Source organism: Heterocephalus glaber, unplaced genomic scaffold (genome assembly GCF_053883595.1).
Source record: "Heterocephalus glaber isolate CG9 unplaced genomic scaffold, H.glaber_assembly_v1.0 deba00001472, whole genome shotgun sequence".
Lineage (NCBI taxonomy): Eukaryota > Metazoa > Chordata > Mammalia > Rodentia > Bathyergidae > Heterocephalus > Heterocephalus glaber.
The window spans coordinates 92,894,032-92,920,067 of record NW_028258315.1 but is presented as its reverse complement, the minus strand read 5'-3'; the positions used below and the strand labels follow the sequence as shown (position 1 = coordinate 92,920,067).

The 26,036-nt window shown below is 50.1% G+C and overlaps 1 protein-coding gene and 1 long non-coding RNA gene across 4 annotated transcripts; one reads left to right on the top strand and one right to left on the bottom strand.

Moving 5' to 3' along the window:
- Positions 1–4: 4 nt before the first annotated feature.
- Positions 5–25,716, top strand: Acox2 (acyl-CoA oxidase 2). Of its 3 annotated transcripts, XM_004864440.4 has the most exons (15): positions 8–273; positions 1,002–1,164; positions 1,348–1,499; positions 1,978–2,085; positions 3,289–3,408; positions 3,676–3,791; positions 4,332–4,504; positions 5,520–5,682; positions 6,533–6,616; positions 8,573–8,763; positions 10,380–10,559; positions 12,177–12,282; positions 15,994–16,211; positions 21,414–21,549; positions 25,413–25,716. In XM_004864440.4, exons 1-15 carry the CDS (start codon positions 114–116, stop codon positions 25,470–25,472), a joined length of 2,130 nt encoding a protein of 709 aa, XP_004864497.2. In that variant the 5' UTR covers positions 8–113; the 3' UTR covers positions 25,473–25,716. The 3 variants fall into 3 exon arrangements, 2 of the variants coding, with proteins under 2 accessions (XP_004864497.2, XP_004864495.2); XR_002389192.2 differs by lacking the exon at positions 15,994–16,211 and having other exon boundaries at positions 5–273; XM_004864438.3 differs by lacking the exon at positions 6,533–6,616 and having other exon boundaries at positions 9–273.
- On the bottom strand, positions 8,639–12,177 carry LOC147826488 (uncharacterized). The gene is made up of 2 exons (XR_015439202.1): positions 11,279–12,177; positions 8,639–10,832 (listed from the first exon to the last, which is right to left on the bottom strand). It is a non-coding gene; the product is annotated as an uncharacterized LOC147826488 (long non-coding RNA).
- Positions 25,717–26,036: the final 320 nt, after the last annotated feature.

Sequence of the window (26,036 nt, the reverse complement as noted above, 5' to 3'; positions counted from 1 at the left end):
CTCCCGCTGGCCCCACAGACGCCCGCGTCCCCTGCCGGCGCTCGCTCGCTCGCTGGCTCGGAGCAGGCCCGGAGCAGGCCCGGCTGGAGCGCCTCTCCTCCCGCAGCAGGGACATGGGCGGCCGCGCGCACCGAGTGTCGCTGGGGGACGCCTGGAGCCGGCGAGTGCACCCTGACTTAGAAAGCGAGAGGCGAGGGCGAGCCCTGGACGTGGAGCGCCTCACCCACCTCCTGGACGGGGGCGCCCGGAACACTGCGCTGCGGAGGGAAGTCGGTGAGGACGCTTATGCCTCGTGCCCACACTTCCTTCTCCCTCCCTGTCTCTCTCTCTTCCTTCCTTAGTTGCTTTCTTTTCTTAAGTTCTAGGAATTGAACTCGGGGCCTTTGAACCGAGCTACATCCTCAGCCCTTTCTTCTTCCTCTTCTTCTTCTTTTCTTCTTCTTTTTCTTTTTTTTGCGAAACCGGGGATAGAACTTCGGACCTTATGCTTTCCAGGCAGGCGCGGTGCCACTGAGCTAACTCTCCGGCCCCGGTTTTTAAATTTTTTATTTTGAGTCAGGATCTTGCTAAGTTGTTCAATTGCCCTGCTTGGGCTGGAAGCCGTGATCCCCCTGCCCCACCCTCCCCAACATGGGGAATATGGCTGTGCACCACCATGCCTGGCTCCCACAGGTTTTCTTAGAAGAGGACTTTCTTAGCACTCCCACCCTCAAATAATTTGCCCTTGAAAATCCGCTGTTAGAGATTCGTTCCTGTGGACGTGAACATGCTATTAACAGACCCCTGTTGCCTGAGTCCATCTGAGGGACAGAAGAGTCCTAGGCAGCAGCAGAGCTGGATGCTGATCCTAATTCTGCCACTGGTCACAGTTCCCACCTGAGGCCTCCGTGGTCTCCTCTGTACAACGACAGTTACACTGACTGCCTGTCCAGGTCCGGGGGACGGGCGGGTGGGAAAGTGTGAAAGTGAGGAAGCCCGCTGGAGTTCTCTGTCCCCTACAGAAAGCCTCTTCCAAGATGACCCGGCGTTCAGCCTCATCAACAATTATTTCATGACGCCGAATGAGCGATACGAGGCCGCCATCCGGAAGAGAGTCCTGCTGCACAGGATGGCACAGCGCCTGGGCTGGCCGAAGGATGGGCTCCAGCACCATTATGCCTTCAGGTGCTCCCAGGCGGCCCTCCAGAGCAGCTGGCGGGCTCACTGCGGACGCCCAGCCCCAGCCTGTCCCCCAGGCGGTCCTCACAGGAGACAGGGGCCCGGGTGTGGGGGGCTTCCCTCCAGCACCCCCAGGCTCAGGGCACCAGGCCCTCAGCTCCTAGGCTGAGGAGGCTCTGTCTCCCACAGAGCCATCTCTGGGGATGTGACTTTCAATGTGCACGATATTGCCACGAAAGCCATCAGGAGCCTGGGCTCAGAGAAGCAGATCGCCAAATGGGCCCCACTCTCGGAAACGTACCGGATCATCGTAACTTTCGCGCAGACGGAACTGGGACACGGTGAGCCGGGGGGGGGGGGGGGGGGGGCTGCACACAGTGTTCGGGTTGTACACTGCACAACTCCAGAGGGCCCTTTCACATCCTACAGATTCGTATATTTAATCTGCAAACATTCTATTTTATTTTTTCCCAGTACCGGGGATCGAACTCAAGACCTTGCACTTGCCAGGCAGGCTAGGTGCCACTGAGCTAAATCCCCAGCCCTGTGAAAACATTCCAGCAAGTCGCAGTTAGGGGTCTTGAGGAAAGGGCATCTTTTTCTAATTTGCACAAATACATTGTATGAGCTACCTGTGGGGCAAGTTCCTCCTTCCCGAGCCACCAGCATGCGTGATGTGCATCCCACACGGCCCACAGATGAAAGGAGAAAAACACGCAGGCGTGTGCAGGGGAGCACTGGCCCCTGCTCCACACGGCTGGCGCCTCAGAGGCCAGGCCCCACCTTGGTCAAATGCTGACTCCCCTCCGTGATCTCAAGGGACATACCTTCAGGGCCTGGAGACTGAAGCCACCTATGATGCAGCCACCCAGGAGTTTGTGATACACAGCCCCACGATGACTGCCACCAAGTGGTGGCCTGGAGACCGTGAGTATCGATCTGCCAGGGCCCCTTCCCTGTCTCTGCCCAAGGAGCAGACAGCGGGGGGCTGAGCAGCCCTGGGTCTGGTGCCAGCAGGTCTCAGGGTGACTTCCTTTCTCAGCTGGTCACCCTGGGCATGTCAGTTCACCTTCCTGAAATCGGTGAGATGTCGAGAATTTCACTGGTGGGTGGCTGGGAGGTCCCCAAGGAACTGTGGAATAGAAAAGGGAATTGACCCGACCTTAGGCACGTGCTGCCCCACAGACAGGCACACACACCTGGCCGGTCCCAGGCATCCCCACAGCCCCAGGGTCTCATCTCATCTCCCCAGTTAATGACCAAGCCGCCACTCACCGGGCACGGTGCTGTGATTGCAGTCAGTGAGAAGGAATCCCTCCCTGCTCACGGCCCTTGGTTTCCACCACCAGCTATCACCGGACGGCCACCAGGTGGCAGTCACACCACGCATCTCTGAGGCTCGGAGAAGAGAGTCACCAAGCCCCGGTCCTCGGGCTGGAGAACTCCCTTCTGAGAACACATCAGTGGCAGCTGGGAACTCAGTGAATTCCAGTGTGGAAAACAAATACAGCAAATGCAAGGAACCCAATTAGAGCAGAAGAAGGGGGCAAAGAGGTCAAGAAGAGAGGAAAGAGGAGAGAGGAAGAAGAGAGAGGGAGAGGGAAGGAAGGAGCCAGGTAGAGAGACAGATCGACAGACTGACAGACAGGCAGGCAGGATCAAAACTGGTGAAAAGAAACAGCCTTTAGCAGGCTGACCAGAGTTCAAATCTGCCGCCTCTACGTGGGTGACCAGCATGTCATTCCTCTTTCTGAGCCTCAGTTTCCTTGTCTGGAAAATGAGACTTCTCACTCCTGCCTTGTGAGAACTGGAAAACATCAGCACAGGTACGGGGGCCACCGGGGCTTTGATAGATGGTATTGCCTGTATTCATTATTACGAGGTTGATGGCAGAGTCTGTCATTAATAGTTTGGGTAAGGGGCAAAATCCATTAAAACTTTGCTCATTTCATAGTTCCTTTGCCAAGTTGCTGTTCATTTTGTCTGGTCATTTGGGGGCCAGTCCTGTCTGCTGCCAGTGACTGTCTGAGGCCTCAGAGTTGCCCCTCAGGAAGCCCCAGGCCTGGAGTCTGGGTTGGGGACAGTAGTCATTGGCCGTTCTGTGATGGGCTCTCATCTGTCTGCCTTCAGTGGGACGGTCGGCCACCCACGCCCTCGTGATGGCACAGCTGGTCTGCTCAGGAGCCAGGCAGGGCATACACGGCTTTATGGTGCCCATCCGAAGCCTCCGGGACCACAGCCTGCTGCCAGGTAAGCCACAATTCTCCCTCAGCGACCCATGGGAGAAGGTCCCGAGGCCCAGAAGCCCATGGAGAAGTGGAGTTGGGTCTCCCGTGGGCCACGAGGGCGGGCTCCAGTTGGACAGATGTGCTGATCGGCCAGGTGACCTTGGATGAGACGCAGCATCTTCTGACCTCAGCTTGCTCACCTGCGGTGCACCCAAGGTCCCAAGCTGCTGTGGTACCTGGCGACAGCAGGCCTCGCCTGACAGGCACTCTCAGCTCCGTCTCCTTCCAGGAATCGCCGCTGGAAACATCGGGCCCAACATGGACCTTGAGAACGCGGACAATGGCTTCCTGCGCCTGGACCACGTGCGGGTCCCTAGGGAGAACATGCTGAATCGCTTTGCACAGGTCAGGGCCTGGACAGCAGGCAGGGACTTTGCCTGGGCTGCCACCTTCTCTGGGGCCTCCTCCGTGTACCTGAGTGTGGGTCACAACTCCCAGAAAGGCTGTGGTGTCCCACAGAGCAGAGCAGAAGCCCAGCTTCGGAGCAGTGTGACGTTGGGATGTCGCTTTGCCGCTCTGAGACTCAGACTTTTCCTGTGGAAACGCCATCACCTGGGATGGGAGAGCAAGTGTGGCTGGCAATCCCTGGAGGAGATGGGGCCAAGGGCAACGCGCCTGGGCCCCACCACTGTGCTGGGCTTTCCCCTTTGGCTGTAGCTCAAGGGGAAGTTGAGGGCCTTGCAGCAGAGCAGCAGGAACCCAGGACACTTGGGGACCTGGCAAGGTACAGCAGTGGAGTGGCTCACGTTTTAATGCCTACTGCAGCCACACCTGCGGTCTCCGGAGGAGCAGGAGGAGCACAGAGCGTGGAGCCCCCGCTGGGGATGTGGCCGGATGGGGACTTCAGCGCCAGCCCCAGCCCAGAGCCTGTCCTTGTGTGCACAGGTCTTGCCAGATGGCACCTACATCAGATTCGGGATAGCGCAGAACAACTACCTGTCCATGGTGGTGGCACGCGTGGACATCCTGGTAAACGGGGTCCTGCCCGCCCTGCAGAAGGCCTGTGTCATCGCCACACGCTACTCCGTCATCCGCCGCCAGTCCCGGCTCCGGCCCAGGTAAGGTGAGGGGCGCCCTGGCGCTGATCACAGCAGACGTGGCTAGGGCTCGGCCCCTGGTGCCTGCTCCCTGACAGACCTTTGCCAGTGCCACAGTGGCTGCTGCGACACACCCCTGCCCAGATCTGGTCTGCCTTGGGCATGAGGGCTGGGGTGCCTCTCTGCTCCCACACCAGCAGCCTGTATCTGTCGGTGTCTGGCACTGGGGGGAAGGTGCCACTGCTGCCCTGCTGCAACCCCTGTCTGGGTAGCAGAGCCGTCCTGAGGATGGGACAGGAACCCCACGCTGGGCGGGTGAGGAGCTGCACCCAGAAAGGCCCCAGGTCCCATCGGCCCTGGAAGCTTCTCGAAGCCACACCCCGTTCAGCCCCTAGTTTCTGCATCTTGACACAGTCCTGGGCAGCGAGGACAGTGGTGGACAAGGCAGACATGTCCCCTCCTTGGGTTCCCTGGGCCGAGTTGTACAGGTGACAAGCCTACCACACAGCCAGTGTGTGGGCGCAAATCCTCAGGGGTGCAGGGCCACCACCCTTCACCCAATCCTGGGGTCCAGATGTGTCAGACTTCAGAACATTTCAGATTTTAGGATAATACATGCTGTAATTTTGTAATCGTCTCCGCAAGAGGCAGCACCTACAAGGAAGCATGCTGATATTTCTGCAGTGAAACGTTTGGATGTTCATGTTAGATAAGACTTTAGGTCAATCCTGGTGACACACACCTGTGATCCCAGCACTCCTGAGGCTGAGCCAGGAGGATCACTGTGAGTTCAAGGCCAGACTGGGCTACACAGTGAGTTCAAGGCCAGCCTGAACTACACAGCAAGACCCTGCCTCAGAAAAACAAAACAAGCAAACAAACAAAAAGACTTCAGAAGATTATTAGTAGCCTCGTGCTACCTCTGTAAGGAGTTCTAAGGAACTTCCAAGATTCAGAGCTTTTATGTGTTGGGGGTATGAGAAGGTGGACGTGGCACATAGCAGTCTTCCAAATCCTCTGCTTCTTTTCCTCTTAGTGACCCAGAGACAAAAATCTTGGACTACCAGACCCAGCAACAGAAACTCTTTCTGCCCCTGGCCATGAGTTACGCCTTCCATTTCCAGCTGGCCAGCCTCCGGGAGTTCTTCCAGAATTCCTACGTCAACATTCTGAACAAAGACATCAGCCTCCTGCCCGAGGTACTGGTGGTCTCCTGGGGAGCGGCTGCCACAGGGTGGCCAAGATGACTCTAGCCACTGGGCCCTCTCCTCAGCCTTCTGGCGAGTTCCCAGGGCAGCGGTGACCTGGCCCCTGACACGGAGGCTGCCCACACCTGGCCCCAGAGAGTGCCGCAGTGTTAGCGAAGGTACTTACTGCAGTACAGAGAGCTCACAGCCACAATCCCTGATGTGTACTTGAGACCCAGAAAGCTCTGAAAAGCACATCTCATGTGGAACTCACTGTGTAGCACAGTGTAACCTAGCCTGACTTGATCTGACCGATTCTACTGAGCACAGATACAACAGAAATATTAATATGCTCCCTAAGTCCTCCCCAAAGCCCACTGTGGGTATTACATATGATAGGCTAATGCCCTGCTTTGCCTTTCTGAGATCCAAAAGCCATTCTGAGTCCAAAGCACGTTGGGCTCACAGGCCTCAGATAAAGCTACATACAGACTGACATTACACACTGAGGCCCCTCTGCCAGGCCTACACGTCAAAAGCATTGCTCGGTCAATCCTGTCAACTGCACACCAGGTGCGGATTATATCCCCATTTTACAGATGAGACTACTGAGGCACAAAAAGGTGAAGGCCTTGCTTATTACATCCTCCTTTATCTGATTAGTTATATTTTCTGTGCGCCCACAAAGCACCTCATTGATCTGATTTTTAACCTCTGCTCTTTCACATCACTCAGCGTGACTTTCGCTTTCTTCCCCCTCGGTGCCCAATGGATGGGCTCTGGGGGAGTTAGGAGTTTCGGGAGGCACTTTGTTCCCTTGTCTTCTCATGTTTCTGGTGTTTTCTGTGTGTTTCGTGCTCAGGTTTGTGGGCACGTACAGTGGAAAGACTCTGCTGCTACTACAGATGTCTTCAGTCGTCTGCTTTTCAGGGACACGGAGGGCGTGGTAACTGAATCCTCTGCCCCCCCAAGACCCCGTCCGCCCCCTCTGTTAATGAGAGGGGATGCCGTGTAATTGGCCCAGCACCCAGGGATGGGACCACAGCGTTGTTAATGACACAGAGGTCACAAGGGCATTGGCATACAGAGAAAACCTATTCATAGCAATTCCACCCTGGAAATATCAAGTAAGTCAGCAACAGTGGCATCATCCAAGACAACCTAGTATGGACACACCATAAGAATCAAAAAGGTACCACCCTTAACTTGTGGTATAAACCCCAAGACAAAAAATTTAAATCAAGATAAAGCAAAACAACAACAACAAAACCCTAAGACAAACCAAGTATTGACATACAGCACGTATCTACTAAATGCAATTAACTATACCTCCACTAAAGACAGAAAAGAATTCAACTGGTAACATAGAATTAACTGTCTAAAGATTATTGAAGGTTAATGTCATATTATCAAAGATATGGGGGGATGGAATGGGAGAATGCAAACATCTGAAAAATTGAACAATGGGAGACGAAAAGGAGGAGAGAACAGTGAGATAAAGGTCCTGTTTGGAGTAGAAGGATATTTACAGAACTAGATAAAAGTAACAACAACAACAACAAAAAACAAGAAATAGAAGGTAAAAGAAAAAAGGGAGGAAAAAGTAAATAATATAGAGAATAAAAAAATAAGGGGAAAAAGGAGTAAGAAGAAAGGAAAAACAGAAATGAGTCTAGAAACGGGGAAAATGTTTCTCTGCAGTTGTGAAGGAGTGCTTTCCTTCTAGGACCCATAACCCGGCCTGTTCTCACCCTAGGAAATGGGGCCTGGGTCCCTCCTGGCCTGAGTTTAAACTTCTCAGTGGACTGCTTTCTAGCCTGTTGATTTTTGCTATTGGTCACCACCCCACCATTTTCTTTTTTCTGTCTTCTAAGGACTCAAAAGTCAGAAGGATGGATAGGGGCTTTCAAGAACCAAAAACTCAAACCAGGCTTGCTGCCTGGCAACCCCTGCCTTAGTCTGTTCAGCTGCTATAACAAAATAGGTTAACTAGGTGGGTTATAAACACAAGCTTGGCCTGGTGGACATGCCTGTCATCCCAGCACTCAGGAGGCTGAGGCAGGAGGATCACTGTGAGTTCAATGCCAGCCTGAGCTACATAGTGAGACCCTGTGTTAAAAAACAAAAACCAGCTGGGCCGGGAATTTAGCTCAGTGGTTCCACCGCCTGCCTTGCAGGTGCAAGGACCCGAGTTCAATCCCCGGTACCAAAAAAAGAAAAACAAATTAATTTCTCACAGCTCTGGAGACTTCCCAGCCTCCAGCAAAGTTCCACCGTCTGGGCAGGGCCTTCTTGCCTTGTGAGCTGGCAGAGGGCATCACAGGCAAGAAGGGAGCATCGAGAAAGCACTGGGGGTTGACTCCCAGGAGCAGCACTGATCCCCCCCATGAGTTACGGTGACACCTGCTAATAGTGAGCAGCAGGCTTCAGCCTGAGCTTTCAGCACAGCACCCACAGTCCTGCTTGTGAAGGTTTCGCCCCTGACCCATCACCTCCCGAGGGCCCCAGCATCCCTTTGCAGGTTAGGATTTCAACTCAGGAACTTTGGGTGGACACAGTCAGGCCGTGGCACCATCACCATCCCAAACTCCCAAGGGGGCTGACTGGTGTGGGGCGCTGTCCTCCGGGCCAGCTTCCCAAGACCTCTGCTCGCTGGCCAACCACATAACTCCTGGGGGACTGCGGGCCCCATCCAGGCAGTGCTCTCTCTGGAAGGTCAGGGGACTGGCTGGGCCGGGTCTCTTGGTTCTTGTTCCACCCCAGCCACAGTGCCTCAGTGTGGCTCTGGGTGTGAGCTGAGTAAGCGCCAACCTTACAGAGCGGCTCTCGGGCAGTAAATGCTCAGCGCGGTAGGCATGCTCCTTACTGCGGGTCCTCACCTGCCTGGCCCCTCATCCTGCAGCTGCACGCCCTGACCACAGGCACTAAGGCCATGATGTCGGACTTCTGCACCCACGGGGCCGAGCTGTGCCGCAGGGCCTGCGGCGGACACGGCTACTCCAAGCTGAGCGCCCTGCCGTCCCTGGTCACCCAGCTGATGGCCTCTTGCACCTATGAGGGCGAGAACACGGTGCTCTACCTGCAGCTGGCCAGGTAAGTCCAGAGTGCCCCGGGAGACCCCTGAGCTCCTGCCGGGCTGAGGCTTCTGTCTGATGCCTGCAGAGGGAGCAGGCCTTGGGAAGTGCTGACTAGGGCTGCCAAACCCCACGGTACGAGTCTGACTCAGCCCGCTGCCCCGACCCACTGGTGCTCCCAGCCAGGCCACCACCTCTCACCTAGACTCCAGTCTCCTCACTGGTGTCCTGCTTCTTTGTTCTTGTTGTGATTCTTCTCGTTGTTGTTGTTTGGGGGTTGTTTTGTCTTGTTTGAGACAAGGTGTCACTATATAGTTCAGGCTGGTCTTGAACTCAGTGTGTAGCATAAGATGGCCTTGAACTTGCAGCAATCTTCCTGCCTCAGCCTCCCGATGCTAAGAATACAGATGTGTGTCACCGTGCCCAGTTTAGTCTCCTGCTTCTACCCTGCCCCACGACGCCATAGGCAGCAGAGGAATCTCTTCAAAACCTAGAGGAAATCACACCTTTCTGTTCAGAAGTGTTCACTCGTCCCCCACTGCTCAAAGGAAAAGCCTGCCCTCTACGTCATGGCCTACACAGCTGTTATGATTGTTGGCATGTTTTGCTTTATGTTTCTAGCTCTGCTCCCCAGCTACACCAGGAGTTCCTTGAGGGCGGGGAACACACCTGCCTTGCTCACCCCAGTATCAGAGGCTTAGCGCAGAGCTTACACAAAAGGCTCCAACACAGGCATGGTGGCACACGCCTATAATCCTAGCACTCCGGGAGGCTGAGGCAGGAGGATTACAAGTTCAAGCCCAACCTGGTTCTCAAAATGATAAAACAAGCTGGGGATGCAGCTCAGTGAGAAGACCCAGGTTCGACCCCCAGTACCGAAGAGGGCAGGGGCAAACCTTAGAGGAAGGAAGGAATGGCCAGACTTACTGTCAAGTGACTAAACAGAGCAAGTACTTCTATACACAGGAAGAGAGGAGTTTACTGGCAAATAGATACATACGTGGCATTTATGGGTTTTTAAAAACATACAACTTTCCTTGAATTACAAAAGGGATACCAGAGGGTGTACTAGGCACTCTGCCCGGCACTGTGGCAAGGACCTCACAAACATCCTCATCCAGTGTCACACTGGGTGAGTAGTACCCCATCTAGAGATGGAGGTGACACCACTTCTAGGGCATCACACGGGCTCGGCAGAGCTGCATGGGAATGTGGCGCTGCCGGACCCCATAATCTGTAACCCGCATTGTGGGCAAGCAGCAGAGTCCCCTGTCACAGCGCTCCTCAGCTGTGCTCTGCTCTCCGCTTAGGAAGTGTACTTTCCAGTCCCTGCACAAGGCATCATAAATCCTCCAGTGAGAAGATCTGACAGAAAAGATTCTGTTCGCACAGAGCTCCACAGGGTTCCGCTCAGAAAGGAAGGGTGTCTGCCCCGGAGTCTCGGGGCGCGCCCCGCAGCCGGTCGGCATGGCACGAGGGGGCTTAGGAGTGAGGAGCCGCCGTCAGGAGCGAGGCTGCTGGGCTGGGGCGCCTCCCGCGTGGGAATGTGGGCCCTGTCTGAGAGCTCAAGCCCCTGGGGAGAGGGGGCTGGGCCGGCCCCGCCCCACGTCCCACTGCTTTACCGTCTCGCCCCAGGTTTCTGGTGAAGAACTACCAGCGAGCTCAGCAGGTTGCAGGCCCTACATTACAGAAGTCTCTCCCTCAGTCTGTCGCATATCTCGCCACGCCTCACCTGACCAAGTGCCCAGCCCAGAGGACAGCTGACTTCCTCTCCCCAGAGCTCTATACCATGGCCTGGGCACACATGGCAACCAGGTGAGCCAGCACTGGAAAACCACCAAATCCCCAAGACCTACAGGATGGGTTGGGTGGACACTCATCCATCCACTTCTAAAATCCACTCCCACCCCTGGCCTCGAAGCTCCTCCTGCCGTGGTAGAGAAGGGGATGTCCCACCCGTCAGCCATGGACCACCACCATTTCGGAATCTTGGTCTCAGGGGTAGAAGGGATCACCTCTCCAGCCAGTGACAGGAAGTTTCCAGGTCCTTAGCTTCCGATGATAATTTGCAGTGCAACAAATCTGCCCCTATGTAAATACTATAAATGTATCAGTGTCAAACAAATACCAATTAGTAAAGCAACACCTGTGAGTTTGAAATACCCCATAATCTAAAAATAATTTTCAAAACAGCTGGTGATACCACAGAATAGAATTCATTTCCAGGGTCTGCTAGGCTCAGGGCACACAGGCAAACCCAAACATGAATGATCAAACATGCTAGGGACTGGGAATAAAAAGAAGCCCTAGCCCACATAGACACCATTATAGAAAGACAGATTAAACTACCTACAAAGGAGCCTTCTGAACTCGGCCCAAACTTAAAACACCAAAAACAAACTGGGGGAAAAAACCTATTTTTACTATATAATTATAAGAGGTCGTATAACCCAACCTGTGGCCCTAGGAATGACTAATGGGGATTTAGAGAATACAAGCAACCTGAGACATTTATTTACTTCACAAATACTTACATGCTGCAATATGCCAGGCACTGTTCTGAAAGGTAGGGATCAGTCAGTAAACCAGCCTGATAAAGTCCCCAAGGCCTCACTGGGCTAACGTTTCATTTGGGGGAGGTGGGAGGGGAAGATAAGACTGATGGGAAATTAAAATGCCATTTTCTGTCTTTGCTGGGAACTCACTGTGACATCTGCTCATCTATTCCCTGACAAGGCGAAATAAATATTGCTTAATAAACAGTTTGTTTTACATTCAAATTCCAAGAGTCACAGAGGCACACGCAGGGCACAGAAATTACAATAGATTAAAGGTTAAAAGGATAACACATGACTAATTTAGCGCTTTGCAGGACAAGAGTTCGGTGCCTTAGGTAAAACTTGTAGCAGGCCGGTTGCCCATAGGCCTCACTAGGCTTTCAATAACCGTTCTGGCTCAGGCCTTAGAAGCCGCTCACCGTAATGGCCAGAAAACACTGGTTATTAGGATGGAATGTGCAGGAGAAAGAGGGTCAGCTCCTGGCCTAAGGCTTTAAAACATGGCAGTAATGGGCTGGGGATTTAGCTCAGTGGTTCCGGCGCCTGCCTCACAAGTGCAAGGTCCCGAGTTTGATCCCCGGTGCCAAAAAAAACAAACAAAAAAAAAACATGGCAGTAAAGAACAAATCCAAATTCTGGCTCCTTCCTTACTAGTTGTGTGACTCTGACCAAATCAGTCTGCCTCTCCAGGATTCAGTTTTCCCCACTGGTTGGGACTACCTGCCCTGAAAGAAGAAATGTTTATCAAGCATTTAGCTTTATGGCACATGAGTGATCAATACATAGAAATCATTTTTATTTCTGAGGGACGCACAGCGCGTCAGTCAACATTCACACCCAGTCTGGAAGCTGAACCTTTGGTCTTTGGCTCTAGGCTCATTGAGGACTCGGTGCGTCATTTGCAGACACTCAGGCAATCCGGGGCTGACCAGCATGAGGCCTGGGACCAGACAGGCATCATCCTCCTCCAGGCTGCTAAGGTGAGCTGCTTTGTCTCCCAGGCAGGCTACCCTGCTGGGAAAATCCGGGCTCTGCCATTACCCCCCACCCCCACCCTGCTCTGCAGCCAGTGCCCTCTTCACACCCAAGGCTTTGGTCCAGGTTATTTTAATTAAAGGACTTAACTCCAAAGCAATCTTGCTGGCAGCTCTTAGGGGAAAAGGTAATGAGGCGGTGTTATTGGATTTGCTTCAGGTTGTTCAAATATTTCCTTCCAGATAAAAAGCAGGTCATGTCTCCCCTTAGCCCTAGAAGCAATTCTTGGATGTCTGATTCAATTTTCACCATGTTTTGTGTTTGTGCATAACTGACAGTTGGTCAGCACACTCGAAACCAGCACTGGGCTGGGTGCTCACTAGTGAAGCCGCTGTCTGTACCCAGCTACAACCAAGGAAGAACTCAGACATCAGGGAAATCAGAGTGGCTGTGACGGGACCCCAGGGGCAGCTGCATGTCTGCTTCCCAGAGGTGCCTCATAGGATAAGGTGTCAAGGCTGTGCTGAAACAAGCTGGCTGAAGGCAGCTTTGGAGAGAAAGGTTTCTAAGCAAAGGGAGCAGCAGGTACAAAAGAGGAGGCAAGAAAAGGCCTGGTACTTGGGAGACAACTCCAGTCCTGCCAAGTGGGTGCATAAGGAGGAAAACGAAAGCAAGGAAAAGAAGGGCAGGCAGGAGAGAAGAGAGGCAAGATCTGGACTCTTCTGCACTACTGTGAGAGGCGGGGGCCCGGTTTCGCTGCAATGGGAAGCCTGCCAGGTTTCCGTTAGGGAGTGAAAGTGATCGGTGGGCCGGGGATGTAGCTCAGTGGCACTGTGCCTGCCTGGCAAACGCAAGGTGCTGAGCTCAATCCCCTGTACCAAAAAGAAAGTGATCAGCATTTCATTCTAAAAGAATTACGCAAGCTGCAGGGGAGGAGGGGACTGGAGGCTAGAGGCCAGTCAGAAGGAAGCAGCGGCTTGTGGCGAGGACTCAGGGTGGTCCTCACTCTGAGCCTCACAGAGGTAGCTCAGTGCTAAGGTCCTGGGTTCACACCCCAGTACCAAGAGGCGTAAAAAGCCTCCTGAGCTTAGGTAGCTGGGACGCTGGCCCTGCCCACAATGGAAAGACTAACAGGATCACTCCAGTCCGAAGGCCTCGGGCCCAGAAAGTGACAGCCTCCCACAGGAGAGCCCTGAGAGGTCTGCAGAGGCCCTCCTAGGGCAGGACTGGGCGGGCTAGTGGGCAGCAGTGCCACCTGGTGACCCAACCCACTGGGCCTGCCCGAACTCTGCAGCTAGGGCACCCACTCTGCTGTGATAATGCCCTGTCAATACTGAGGGTGACCCGAGGTACCCAGTCACCCACTCTTCACTTGTCTGTTTCCAAACCTCTGCCTTGCCTTCATTTAGTACACACACCCCTGCCAGGGAAGCTAGCAGAATCTCCTTGCAGAGGGTCAGGATGGTGCACCCAGAGGAGGGATGAAGCCTTCCTTCCCCGCAAGCCTCAGAGGCAAGCTGTGTGCTCTGGCTCCGGTGGCCTCGGTGCAATGAGTAACCAAGGGCAGGAAGCTGAGCCACCCTCCAGGAGAAGAGGGAGCCCTGGTGGCTTTGTGGGAGCGGTGCTTGAGCAGTTTTCTGGGTCACAATGGGTAGGGCCTTGTCTTTCTGTGACCGAAGGAGCAGTTAAGGAATGACTGCACCTGGGCTGGAGGAGCAGCGCTGGCATGGCAATGGGTGAGGAAAAGCCGTGGGCTAGGGCCCGGGATTTAGCTCAGTGGTTCCGCCACCTGCCTTGCAAGCGCAAGGACCTGAGTTCGATCCCTGGTACCAAAAAAAAAGCCATGGGCTGTGTTGTGGCCCCAGTTTCATGTGTGGCCACCTACTCTGTAAAACAGAGGTGCAGGGAGAGCGGCATGGCTCTGATAGCCTGCGGGCCTCTGAGCTCAGTCTTTAGCAGGAGGAACCCCAGACCCCATAAATGCTGGGCTTGGGCTAATCCGCTGCAGTCCCTGCTGGCTTTGCTAGCACAGGTAGAGCCCTGGATTGGATCTCAGTTCATGTGACCTTGGATGGAGAACTTCATGTCCCGGCCTCAGTCTGTTCATCTGAAAAATGGAGCTAACAGCACCTACTTCATAGGATTCTTGTGGAGACTGAGTGAAGGCAGGTGACACTTAAGAGGTAGCTAGCCATAAGGACGCAACCTTTCCCCAGGGCAGCTCCACACTCCACCTCTCAACGCAGAGACTTGAGTCTGTACTCGTGGCCCATGGGTTGGTGCAGAAAAAGCAGACCCTCCAGGGCAAGTGTGAGTCTCCAGTTTTGCCAGTCTGGACCCAGTTTGAGCACCAAAGGCTATTTGGGCCAGCACCGAGCACGAGCTCAGCTTCACAGCCTGCACAGGGCAAGGCCCTGGGTGTGCTGGCAAAGTGGAGTCCTTCATGATTGTGTGAGGCCTCCCTGGGAAGGGCAGGTTCTCTGCAGACAAGAAACTTGACCACTCACTGCCCTGCTGGGGACCATGGTCACTCCCGACCTCCACAGAACACAGTCCTGACCAGCCCTTCTCAGCCCTTGGTCGCCCTGGCTCCACGGCAGGCCCTGTGCCACCCACACTGCCACAGCTCCCCATGCCCTCCTGTACCCCGGTGCTTGAGCCTCATAAAAAGGCCTTCAGCTTCCTGAGGTACAGCCTTGCAAATAAAGTTCCCTCACCTCAGTGACCTCTCCTTTATCCCTAGTGCCCCTGCATGAGCTCTTTGGAACCTGAGACACTCTAGACTCGGGATGGCGAACCTTTTAGAGCTTTCAATGATACAAACAGCCCACTTCGGCACGCGTGCCAGAGGTTCACCACCACGGCCCTAGACGTTGCTACTTAAAGTCAGTCCCAGCAGTATGGGCTTCACAGAGGATGGACTCTCTCTCTCTTTCTCTCTCTCCCTCTCCCTCTCTCTCTCTCTCTTTCTCCCTCTCTCTCTCCTCTCTCTCTCTCTCCTTCAAGGAACTCAAATTTATCTTACCAGATAAAACAATTACATGCATTTGTGTTGCACAGAGGGGAAATATTCAAAAACACTTAACAACCAGTAAGGCAAGGAAATCAGGACCCTGAAAGCTCTTGCTGAATCAGGCATTAATCCTCTAGCTGCTGGGCAGAGGGGAAGGGGAGGCCTTGGGGAATGATGTAGTCATTTATAACCAGTACTAAATGATTACTTTAACACCTGACAGAGCCTGACACTGCCCGTGGGCTAAATAACAGCATCGCTTACTTCCAGGAGTCTCTCTCACTGGGATAAATTTCACATACACTCGAACCCCTACTTCCTCACCCATGCGCACACGCGTGTGCACCGCTGCTTTACACGTGGCAGGCGATAAGCGCTGTTCCTTTTGAAAAAAGTGGTGCTGCCCTCCGTGTCCCCTGTGTGGGCTCTCTCCACTTTCAAACCTACTTGAGACTTCCCTAAGCAAAAAGCAAAGCCAGTTCCGGAGCCCACCAGCCCCCTACCCACCCACCCCGCAAGTGTGTGTGCGCGCGCGCATCTGCCGTCAGCCCCGAGCGAGCTGAAAGGAGAGGCGGCTGCTTGTTAGCCCACCGAGAAACGTGAGGCTGCGGCGGGTTACTCCAGCAAGCGCGCCAAGCTCCCAGGGTGGCTTGCGGAGTTGGAGTCAGCAGTCAGCGGCTCCCGCACCTTTGTGTCTTGGTAGGCACACTGCTACTATCTCACCGTGAAGAGTTTTAAGGAAGCTCTGGAGAAACTAGACAACGAGCCAGCCATTCAGCCGGCGCTCAAGCGCCTCTGTGACCTCTTTGCCTTACACGGCATCTTGACGGACTCAGGCAACTTTCTTTATGACGGCTTCCTGTCTGGCCCCCAAGTGGACATGGTCAGAACAGCCTACCTGGACCTGCTGCTCCTGATCCGGTGAGTGGTTGGGGCCTTCGGGGAACAACCCCAGACCCTGGTACACTTAAGAATTAATGTTACCGAAACTGGACTTCACACTGTCAAGGAACGCGAACAGTACATGAAGAATGTGAGTAACATGAAGCTTGCTACACAGGAACACTGGCTGCTGATGATAGTTTTAACCATAGCTAACATTTAAGGAGGACACAGTACCAGGCACTGTGCCAAAAGCTTTTACATGCATCATCTCATTTAATCCCTGTAGCCCTTTTAAGTTGGACTTAACCTGTCTTTTACTGAGGAGAAAATTCAGGCTTATGGGAATTAACTTGCTCAGAATTGCAGTTATCCAGAGGAGTTGGACACGGCCTCAGGCCTGTCTGACCCCGAGCATGCCCTTAACCTGTACATTGGGGTTGAAGTATTGTTTTGTTTTTTTGGTACTGGGGATCGAACTTGGACCTTGCACTTTCAAGGCAGGCGCTGGAACCACTGAGCTAAATCCCCGGCCCTTGATAAGATTTTTAAAATAGGCTAACCTGAGAACACAACCTTTTTAAGACATCACCTGGCTTTTTCCTGGTGGAGGTGGGTGACTTTTCCCTCAGAACCTCCGATTATTCTCTTTATCAGCAATATTAAGAGAATAAAAAGGAAAAAAATTGAATTTTCTATAAAAACAAGATTTTCATGGCAGATATACAGACCAAGTTATTTTTATAACTACCAGTATATATTACATGCCACTTATGACCACATATAAGCATCTAACAGCCAGTTGGGGGCTAGTAAATATTTGTTCAATTATATCATCAAAAACAGTCAAAAACATGTCTGATACAATTGTGCCCCCAGCATCAAACTTTCCCTCCTACAGGGAAGACAGTGGTGGAAACCATTAGAACAGAGTGAACTACTGCACAATTCCAGCTCAAGCCTCTCTTTCTGAAACTTGCCATTTTAAAAGCACATGAAGAAAATGGCTTTCTAACCCTGACTGGCACTGATAGTGAAATGCTAAAAATCACCTTACCACCTCATAAGCATGGGATTTTTTTAAATCAGCAAACCGAATTCTTAAGTGTGTGCTTCGGCTCCAGAGGAGGACTTACAGCCAAGACAGATAGCACTGACTAAAGCTGCCCCATGCAGCTATCAGACCCACAAAGTGATTTACTTACATTATGATTCGTAAGTGACCTTACTCCTGCAGGGTAATTGCATGTAACAGATTCCATGCTTTGAATGCTGCTGTGTCACAGTCCCCTGCCTCCATGAGTCATTATTTCCCTCAGATTTCTGGGGTGACAAATGAAGGGCAACACACTCTTCTAAGTGACACCAAGAAGCGGCTCTTTGTAATGTTAATAAGCTGCCCAAGCAGGGCTTTCAAGTGATCCTGAAATCTCACTGGGGGACTTGTAGGTAAAGAGGGTGGCTTTAACATGTGTGTTTAGCAGTTCCTTCCCGAGACCCCCTGAAACATTAGCAAATGGATTAGAATTACTTAAGAGGCATCAGCCCTCCAAGAGAAACTCCAGAGCAGGAGAAGAAACATGCCAGTTGAAGGGTTAATGACAGGCAGTGACTTGGCAGGCAGGTCCCGGCCAAGAACTCCAGGAGCCAGCAGCACTGGGTACCTGCTCTGGCCATGGGGACAAAGGTGAGATGGTAGCTGGGCTGAAAGCCCAGCTCCAAATAAGTTTAATCCCTGTTGGACTTTCCTTGACCCTGCTCTGACGAAAGGGTAAACAGAGGGTCTGTGGATCAGGGAACATAGACCTGTCCCTAAAAATAAGTTTAAGGCTGCCCTACAGAAAACAGGAGGCTTTACAGGCCAAATGCTTATCCTTCTGTCTCTAAGCACTGTTTTCTACTCGAAAAGTGGCAGCCAGGCTAGCACCCCGTAAGAAGATGACATAATGATCCTTCTGTGGAGCATCTGAGAGGCTGCAGCCCCTGACAGCCCACCCAGCCCACCCCACAGTGAACCCCCTTAGCATGACTCAGGCTTTACTTGGCTAGCTCAGGATCGGACACTGGAATCTCCAGAGCCCGAGGGAAACCCTATCACAAAGGATGGAGATCAAAGTAACCAAGAAGAGGCAACCTGAAGACCTAAGAATTGGCAGGAAGGCTGGGAGTGGTGGCACGTTCTTGGAATCCCCACTATTGAGAGACTGAGGCAGGAGGATCAAAGTGAGTTCAAGGCCAGTGTGGCCTACATACCAGGACCCTGTCTCAAAAAAAAAAAAAAAAAAAAAAAATTGGCAGGGAAAAGGACTTTTAAAAAAAAGTAATGTCTTCTAAGACTTAAGAAGAGATATTACAAACACAAATTAAGAGAGAACCTGAATGTCATTATTTTAAAATAATCATAGAAAAAAGGAGCTCTTTGAAAATAAACAAAACAAAACAAAAAAACAGTAGGCCACCTGCCTCACAAGCACAAGGTCCTGAGTTCGATCCCTGGTACAAAAAAAAAAAAAAAAACAGAAATTTTTAAAAATTCAATTTAAAGATTGACAGATAAAGCTGATTGAAAGATAAAACTCATGGAAAGGAAGCAAAAAGACAAAAGACCAAAAAAATAACAAAGATTTTTAAAAAGTAAGAGGACCGATCCTAGCTGTTCATCATCTGAAAAACAAGTCTGGAAGCAAAAACAGAAGGGGGCAAATGATTAACAATTGAGGAAAATATCCCTCAGATAAAAGGTACAAGTTTCAGATTGAAAAAGACCACAGTGCCTACCTACAAGAAGAGATGGACACACACATAAACACAAAACACACACACAAAATAAGTCAAATACACACTACATAAAATGGTGATGAGTGCTGGGAAGAAAAGAACAGGGCGGGATCAGGAATGCAGCTGGGGAGGGGTGGGTACTGCTGTGCATAAGCAAGGAAGGCTCCAGGAGGAAGGACCTGAGGGCAGAGGAGTGGGCAGAGAGAAGCCCTGTGGCTGCCAGGGAAAAAGCGCTCTGGCAGAGCACAGGTACAGAGGTGGGCCAAGTGGATGGGAACATCCAGCCAGAGAACAAACAAGGGCCACAGAAGTGGGGATGGATGCCTGAGCCGGAAAACAAAGGCAGAGGCCGACGTCCAGGGTGCACGTGAAGGGGCGAGAGAAAGTGACGCTGTACAGGATGAAAATGTGGGCTTCTACTCTGCGCAACACGGGAGGTTTTTAAGCACAGCACAGTCAACAAACTGAAAGAATCTGATGTTTATTTTTAAAGAATTACTTTAACTATCATATTAAGGATAAAAAGAAAGGGCTGGTGGTGTAACTTGATACTAGATCACTTGTTCAGTATGTGTGAGGCCCTGGGTTCAATACTCAGCTCCAGAAAAAAAAAAGAAAAACAACACAACAGCAGGGAGACCAGCTGAGAAGCTAATGCCGTAATCCCAAGTGAGAGATCATGGTGGGTTGGATCTGAGTGGTAGCACAGGAAGTGGTGGGGAGTGGGCAATGTTTGGATGTATTTTGAAAGGAGAACAGGATTTGCTGACAGATTAGGACAAATGGGGGCAAGAGAAAGACACAGCAAGGCTATGACCATAAATGGGGAAGATGGGAGGGCTAGGTTAGGGCTGGATGGGCAGGAGAAGTCCAACAGTTTGGTTTTGGACGAGTCTGGAAAGCCTGTTAGAAATACAAGTACAGGATTTTGGTAAGCAGGTAAATGACACGGGAGGGATAAATCTGGAAGTCGCTGGCATAAGCTGATGTTTAGAGCCAGGAAAGGGATGAGCACAAGGGAGAGTGCATGAAGAGATGATGTCAAGCCCTGAGTTTAGGACCCTCCAACGACCAGCAGAGATGAACTTGCCAAAAGCTGCTTCAGCGGGGTGGTAGAGTTAACTACTTGAAGGATCCGGTTCTCTCTGAAGGGAACAGGAGACCTGAGGTTGGCACAGCACTTTCAAGTTCTGTCGTATGGCAGAGCCACGATACGGGGCGCTGATGGAGAGGGAGACAGTCAAAAGCTTGTCACGGCAAGGGGAAAATGGGAGAATTTCTGAGACTGTTCTCCAGTAGGCAAGAAGAGAAGGCATGTAATTGATGAGGAGCTGACTGGCTGAGCTGGGAGCCTGGACAGTTGGACTTAGTAGAAGAAAGCAAGCAGTGTGTATCAATGCAGGAGTGGGAATGTGTGGAAATTCCCTCATTGCTTCTACCTTACCAGTGAAAAGGGATGCAGAGATGGAGAGGGCGGATGGAAAGCGACACAGTATAGACTTGAGGATGATAGAGAACTTCTGAAATCATCACCTAAGAGAATGAAAGAATAAATGGACTAAAGCAAGGTGAGATGACTGCTAACCAGCAGTTGGACCCACTGGACCCTAGGGACATCAGTTTAGGTTGGTTTTTCCAGCCGTACATAACTACAAAGGTCATGGCACAAGGTTGGTGGAAAATTGGAATAAGAAGGGGTGAGCTTTGCTAAAGTAGTATGAAAATCAGGAAGAACTGCTAAGTGTATTTTTGAGGGGCGGATATAACAGACCATGGAATCTCAGCTGGCGAAGTAGAGAAGTGAGGCCACTGAGGGTAGAGGGACTTTATTAAACAGATGATAGGGCTTAGGACAGTATCTCAGGGACAGTACCTCAGCCACCTCAAAGGCTTTAATAATGTACAGTCGTCGTATTGTTAACATTGCATTTTCATCTGGCCAAAATTACAATTTCTATTAGAAGATAGGCAGGCCGAGGGAGGAAGCAGAGGGCCAGGAGAGGCAGAAGTGAAGAGAAGGCAGCTAAAGGTAAACCCTTGTCCTTTGTAATGGAGAGTCAACAGATGACATCTAAGGGACACTGAGTATCAGAAAGCTGTCAGTAATAGAAACAAGGTATTTACAGACATTCAGGTAAATACCAAAATAGCCACTAAAAGATTCGAACTGCCTCAGGGAGAAGGAAATGGAAGAGAGTCTGGGACATGCTGTTTTTTAAATAGCCTGAAAGAACTCTTCTTATACTGATAAAACTGATTAAAAATAAAAGTAAATTCCGCCGCCTGCCTCACAAGCACAAGGTCCTGAGTTCGATCCCAGGTACCAATAAAATTAAAAATAAATAAATAAAAGTAAAGCTGAAGTATTTGAAAAGTGACTAATGATGCAACCTCTAACTGGGTATTAGAGTAATTAGATTCATAAGGACAGCCTAAAGTTCGGACTCATGTTTCCTCTCTCAGGAAGGATGCCATCTTGTTAACGGATGCGTTTGACTTCACCGATCAGTGTTTAAATTCTGCACTCGGCTGTTATGATGGAAATGTCTATGAACGTTTGTTCCATTGGGCTCAGATGTCACCAAACAATAAATCTCAGGTAATTAAGTGGAATACATTATAAGTTATATCAGGGAGCAGAAAATAAGCATTAAATACACCTCTCTGTTTCCTCATCTTAATTGATTTCCATTAGGTTGAAAATCACTTGGCATAGCATATCTCCAAAGCATTTTTGGAGAATATATAAAAAAGCCAAGGGGCCGGAGATTTAGCTCAGTGGTTCTGTCGCCTGCCTTGCAAGGACCTGAGTTCGATCCCCGGTACCAAAAAAAAAAAAAAAAAAAAAAAAAAAGCCAGGAGTGGGGTTGTGGCCCGGCAGGAACCTTAATCAGCAAAATGTACTGCTCAGAACTTGGTAAGGGGAATTAAAAAGAAGGCCTGCTCTGTATCATAGCTTAATATGCCCCAGAGAATATACACATAGTGGCAAACTGGCTTTTAAGTAACTACAGGCAAGAAGATGAGTCCCAACAGTGACTCACCCATCTTACTTTTAGCCTTTACACTTAGCTGTATGTGGAAGACCTGGATATCTGGAAGGGGCGGGAAGCTAGAGGGCTGTCTTGCCCAGATCTGACAGGAAGGAACCCTCACACAATCTCAGGAGGGAAGAAGGCTGCTGCGTTGCCATTGGCAGCCAGGAAAACCACATACGACAATTATAGGGGATAGGGGCCAGAGATGGAGCTCAGTGGCACTGTGCCTGCCTTTCAACTGCAAGGTCCTGAGTTTGATCCCAGTACCAAAAAAGAAACTACAATTACAGGGGTCATGGAGACATGACCCCTGGCTGTTTGAGGAGAGACTACCAGGACTCCACGTCATCCCAGCAAGAAGAGACAGAGGATTCATAAAATCCCAACCCAGGGTTGCAGACTGCCTAGCCTCAAAGGGAACAGTTACAAATGTCAACAGATAAATAACTGAAGTGAAGAAATAAATCTGGTATTTAGAATATGGGGAACCAATATTTACTAGCAGATTTGAAACAGATGATCAGAACAACGGGTTTATAGGTATAAACAGACCTTTTCTTTTATTCTTTTTTTTTTTTTTTTTTTTGCAGTGCTGGGTATTTTATAATGAAAGGTGAAACTGACTTTTCTATTTCTTCAGTCTAATTTCAGAAAAGGTGTCTTAATAGCTCATCAAATTTGCAACTCTCAGGCTTTCATTCACACTTAACAGTGTCAGACTTGCTTGAACAATCTGTATACTGTGATAGCTCTTGGCTTAATTTAACCTGATTATCTAAAGTTATAACACAGCCAGTTACCCCAGGATGGCTGTCAGAGAGAAGGCCAATCCCCACCCCCAAGAACACATCTTTTGATCCAACAAAGAGATACAACCAGCTAAGGTAAAGAAGGCATACATTTAGGGCCAGGCGTGGTGGCGCACGCCTGCAATTCCAGTACTCAGGAGGCTGGGGCAGGAGGATCATCACAAGTTCAAGGCCAGCCTAGGCCACACTGTGAGTTCAGAACCAGCCTGAACAACATAATGAGACTGTCTCAAAAAACAAACAGGGGCTGGGGATTTAGCTCAGTGGTTTCGCTGCCTGCTGCGCAAGCACAAGGACCCGAGTTTGATCCCTGGTACCAAAAACAAACAAACAAAAAAGGATACATTTACTACTTACCTATTTACTAGCCTATTTTTTGTTTTGTTTTCCTTAGTTTTTTGAGACAGAGTCTCGATATGTAGCTCAGGCTGGCTTTGAACCGTGTAGCACAGGTTGGCCTCCAACTCACCATGATCTTCCTGCCTCAGCCTCTCAGGTGCTGGGGCTGATTACAGGCGTGCACCACAACACCCCGCAACTAGCCTATTTCTAGTGTGTTACTTTTTCTAATGATGAGGTCTCTTTTATTTTTTTATCTCTCCTTTTAACATTTAAATGCTGGCCTAAAAATAGAGTCGTCTTCCGGTGCAACCTGGTGCCCAGGATCTAAAATACATGTATGCCCTCTGGTGCTCCAAAACCCTCCCACCGTGTGGCCGTCAGGGAATGCTGACACACACAGCTCAGACCTGTTTAACTGGCAGCTCGGGAAACATTCCAGTTCTCTTGATCTGAAGAATGCAGGGAGCTCTTGTTTTTCATCTTCACTGTAGACTTTCATCTGGACCTATGAGAGCAAGCAGGCTTATCTCCAGGACGCTCAGCCTCGAGGGATCCCTAACCCCACCCCATTACTCTTCTCTCTGCCTCCTTCTGACTGTGAACCAGGATGCAGTCTTCACCGTCCCCTCCAGGATCCATCAGAGTAGGCTCCACGTACAGAATCCAGAAACACGACTTTATGACCTACGTAGTGACACTAAGGAACCCACTGCATACAAATGCTGCAGACAAATGCTTGTCATCCAACCTCACATTACTTTGCTAAAAAGGTGACAGGTGCACTACGGCTGTTTCATAAACAGCAATTTAGTAACGTAAGGTCGTAAATTACCTTGCTACCAGTAAGTCAAAATGACCCTCAGTTGATTGCTCATTATGGCTGTGGAATCTTAGAACACATTTCTGGCTCCTTTAGACATCACCAAAACATTTAATGTGTACTTTTCTAATCTACTGCAGACAACTTTTTTTTGGTACCAGGGATCAAACTCGGGTCCTTGAGCTTACACAGCAGGCGGTGAAACCTGAGCTAAATCCCTGGCCCCTAGACAACTTTTTTTACTGGAGACAATTTTGAAACTCCAATAAAGATATTTTTCATTTACACAGTGCAAAAAGGTACATTACATGTATTTTAAAGAAATTAAAACAGCAGCTATGTAGAGTCATGCCCTGTAGACAGAAAAGAACAAATGAGAATACCTGTATACATCATTGATGTTTTCCTACCAAAAGTCAAGCGCTGTGCCAAACTGAATGTCAGAATCATGAGTCTCCCTTCTGTCTGGGACAGGCCATGTTGAACTTTATCCCTGGACAGAAAAATATGCCCTTTCTTGGCTTACTCTAGCCATACTGCCTGCCTTTGGGCTTCTGCTTGATTCGGATGTTAGGGCAAGCCAGCTTCTCCAAAGAAAACTGCAAAAGACATTTCCCCTCCCTACATGACCCCATGCCTAAGTAACTCCCTTATTGACGCATGAAGTGGTGGTGGTAATCTTAAATCAAGAACTCTGTTTTTCCCAACATTCAATTGTAAAGATTCATTTAAGTAGTAGTTATTCATTCAATCATTCAACAAATACGTATTGAGTACATGCTACGTTGACAGAAACTGTTGTCGGTATTAAAGACACGGTGGGAAACAACTGCAGGCCATGTTGCGTGGTGGCGTACACCTGTGATCCTAGCAGTCGGGAGGCTGATGAAGGGTTGCTTCAAGTCAGAGGCTAGCCTGAGCTACAGAGTGAGACCTTGCCTCAAAAAACCAGAAAAAAAAGTTGTAGGCTATGTGTTCAAGGAGTTTACAGTTTTAGTGTAGTCAGACCAAAAAGTAAATAAAAGTCATATAAAGGATGAGGTTAGGGCTATAAAGGAAGGAATCCAGACACTGCGTTAGAATTCTAACATAGAATCCTGCTTCCTTGATACCACTCTCTGCTTCCTTGCTCCGTGGTTCATGTTCAATTTCAAAGACCCTTGGAGAGCCAACCCTTTAATTTGTATTAAAATTCCATAAGCAAAGATAAGCTGGATGCTTTCTTTTTAATCAGCCACCTGCATCCACAATTTAAAATCTGCATGAGAAAGGAAAGATGCCCTTTGGAAAAATGTTTCTCCATATGTTCACACAAAATGAATTTAAAAACTAATTTGAGAAATTAAGGATCTTATGTAATGTTACTTTTTAAAGCTAAACACAGTTTGAACGCAAGTCTTTAATCCTGGCAGATGTATTCCGTCTTAATAACATATTTCTTTCTAAAAAACAGAACCCTGCCTACGAGAAATACATCGGACCACTAATACAAAGTCGAGGATCAAAACTATGAGAGAACCAACATCCGGCCGGGGATTTAGCTCAGTGGTTTCACCGCATGCTGCGCAAGTGCAAGGGCCCAAGTTCCATCCCCGGTACCAAAAAAAAAAACAAAACAGAAAAAACCAACATCATTCCAGGACCAAGCAGCACCACAATGTTATGTAAACTTAATATTTAAAATTATGTTACATAATTTTAAATCACCTTTTAGACACTGTCTGATTATCTGTGAAACTGTCTGATTTAGTTCAAAATGAAGACTAACAGGAAAGGGAGGAGTGAGTCGTTCTTGGATTTGGTCAGTGGCGAAGTTTGGGGGTGTTTGTTGCACTGCTCCGTGCAGCTCAGCGCAGGGCCACACCCCAGCCCAGTTACCCTCCTTAAAAGGGTCCTCTGTCTTCCAAAAGTGCCTGTCCTGGGCCTGGGATTTAGCTCAGTGGTGCCACCACCTGTCTCGAAAGTGCAAGGTCCTGAGTTCGATCCCTGGTACCAAGAACAAAACAAAAGCGCCTGCCTATACTTGGAATGAGCTACATAAAACGTAGAGCCTAAGAATGCAACTGTGTATCGATTT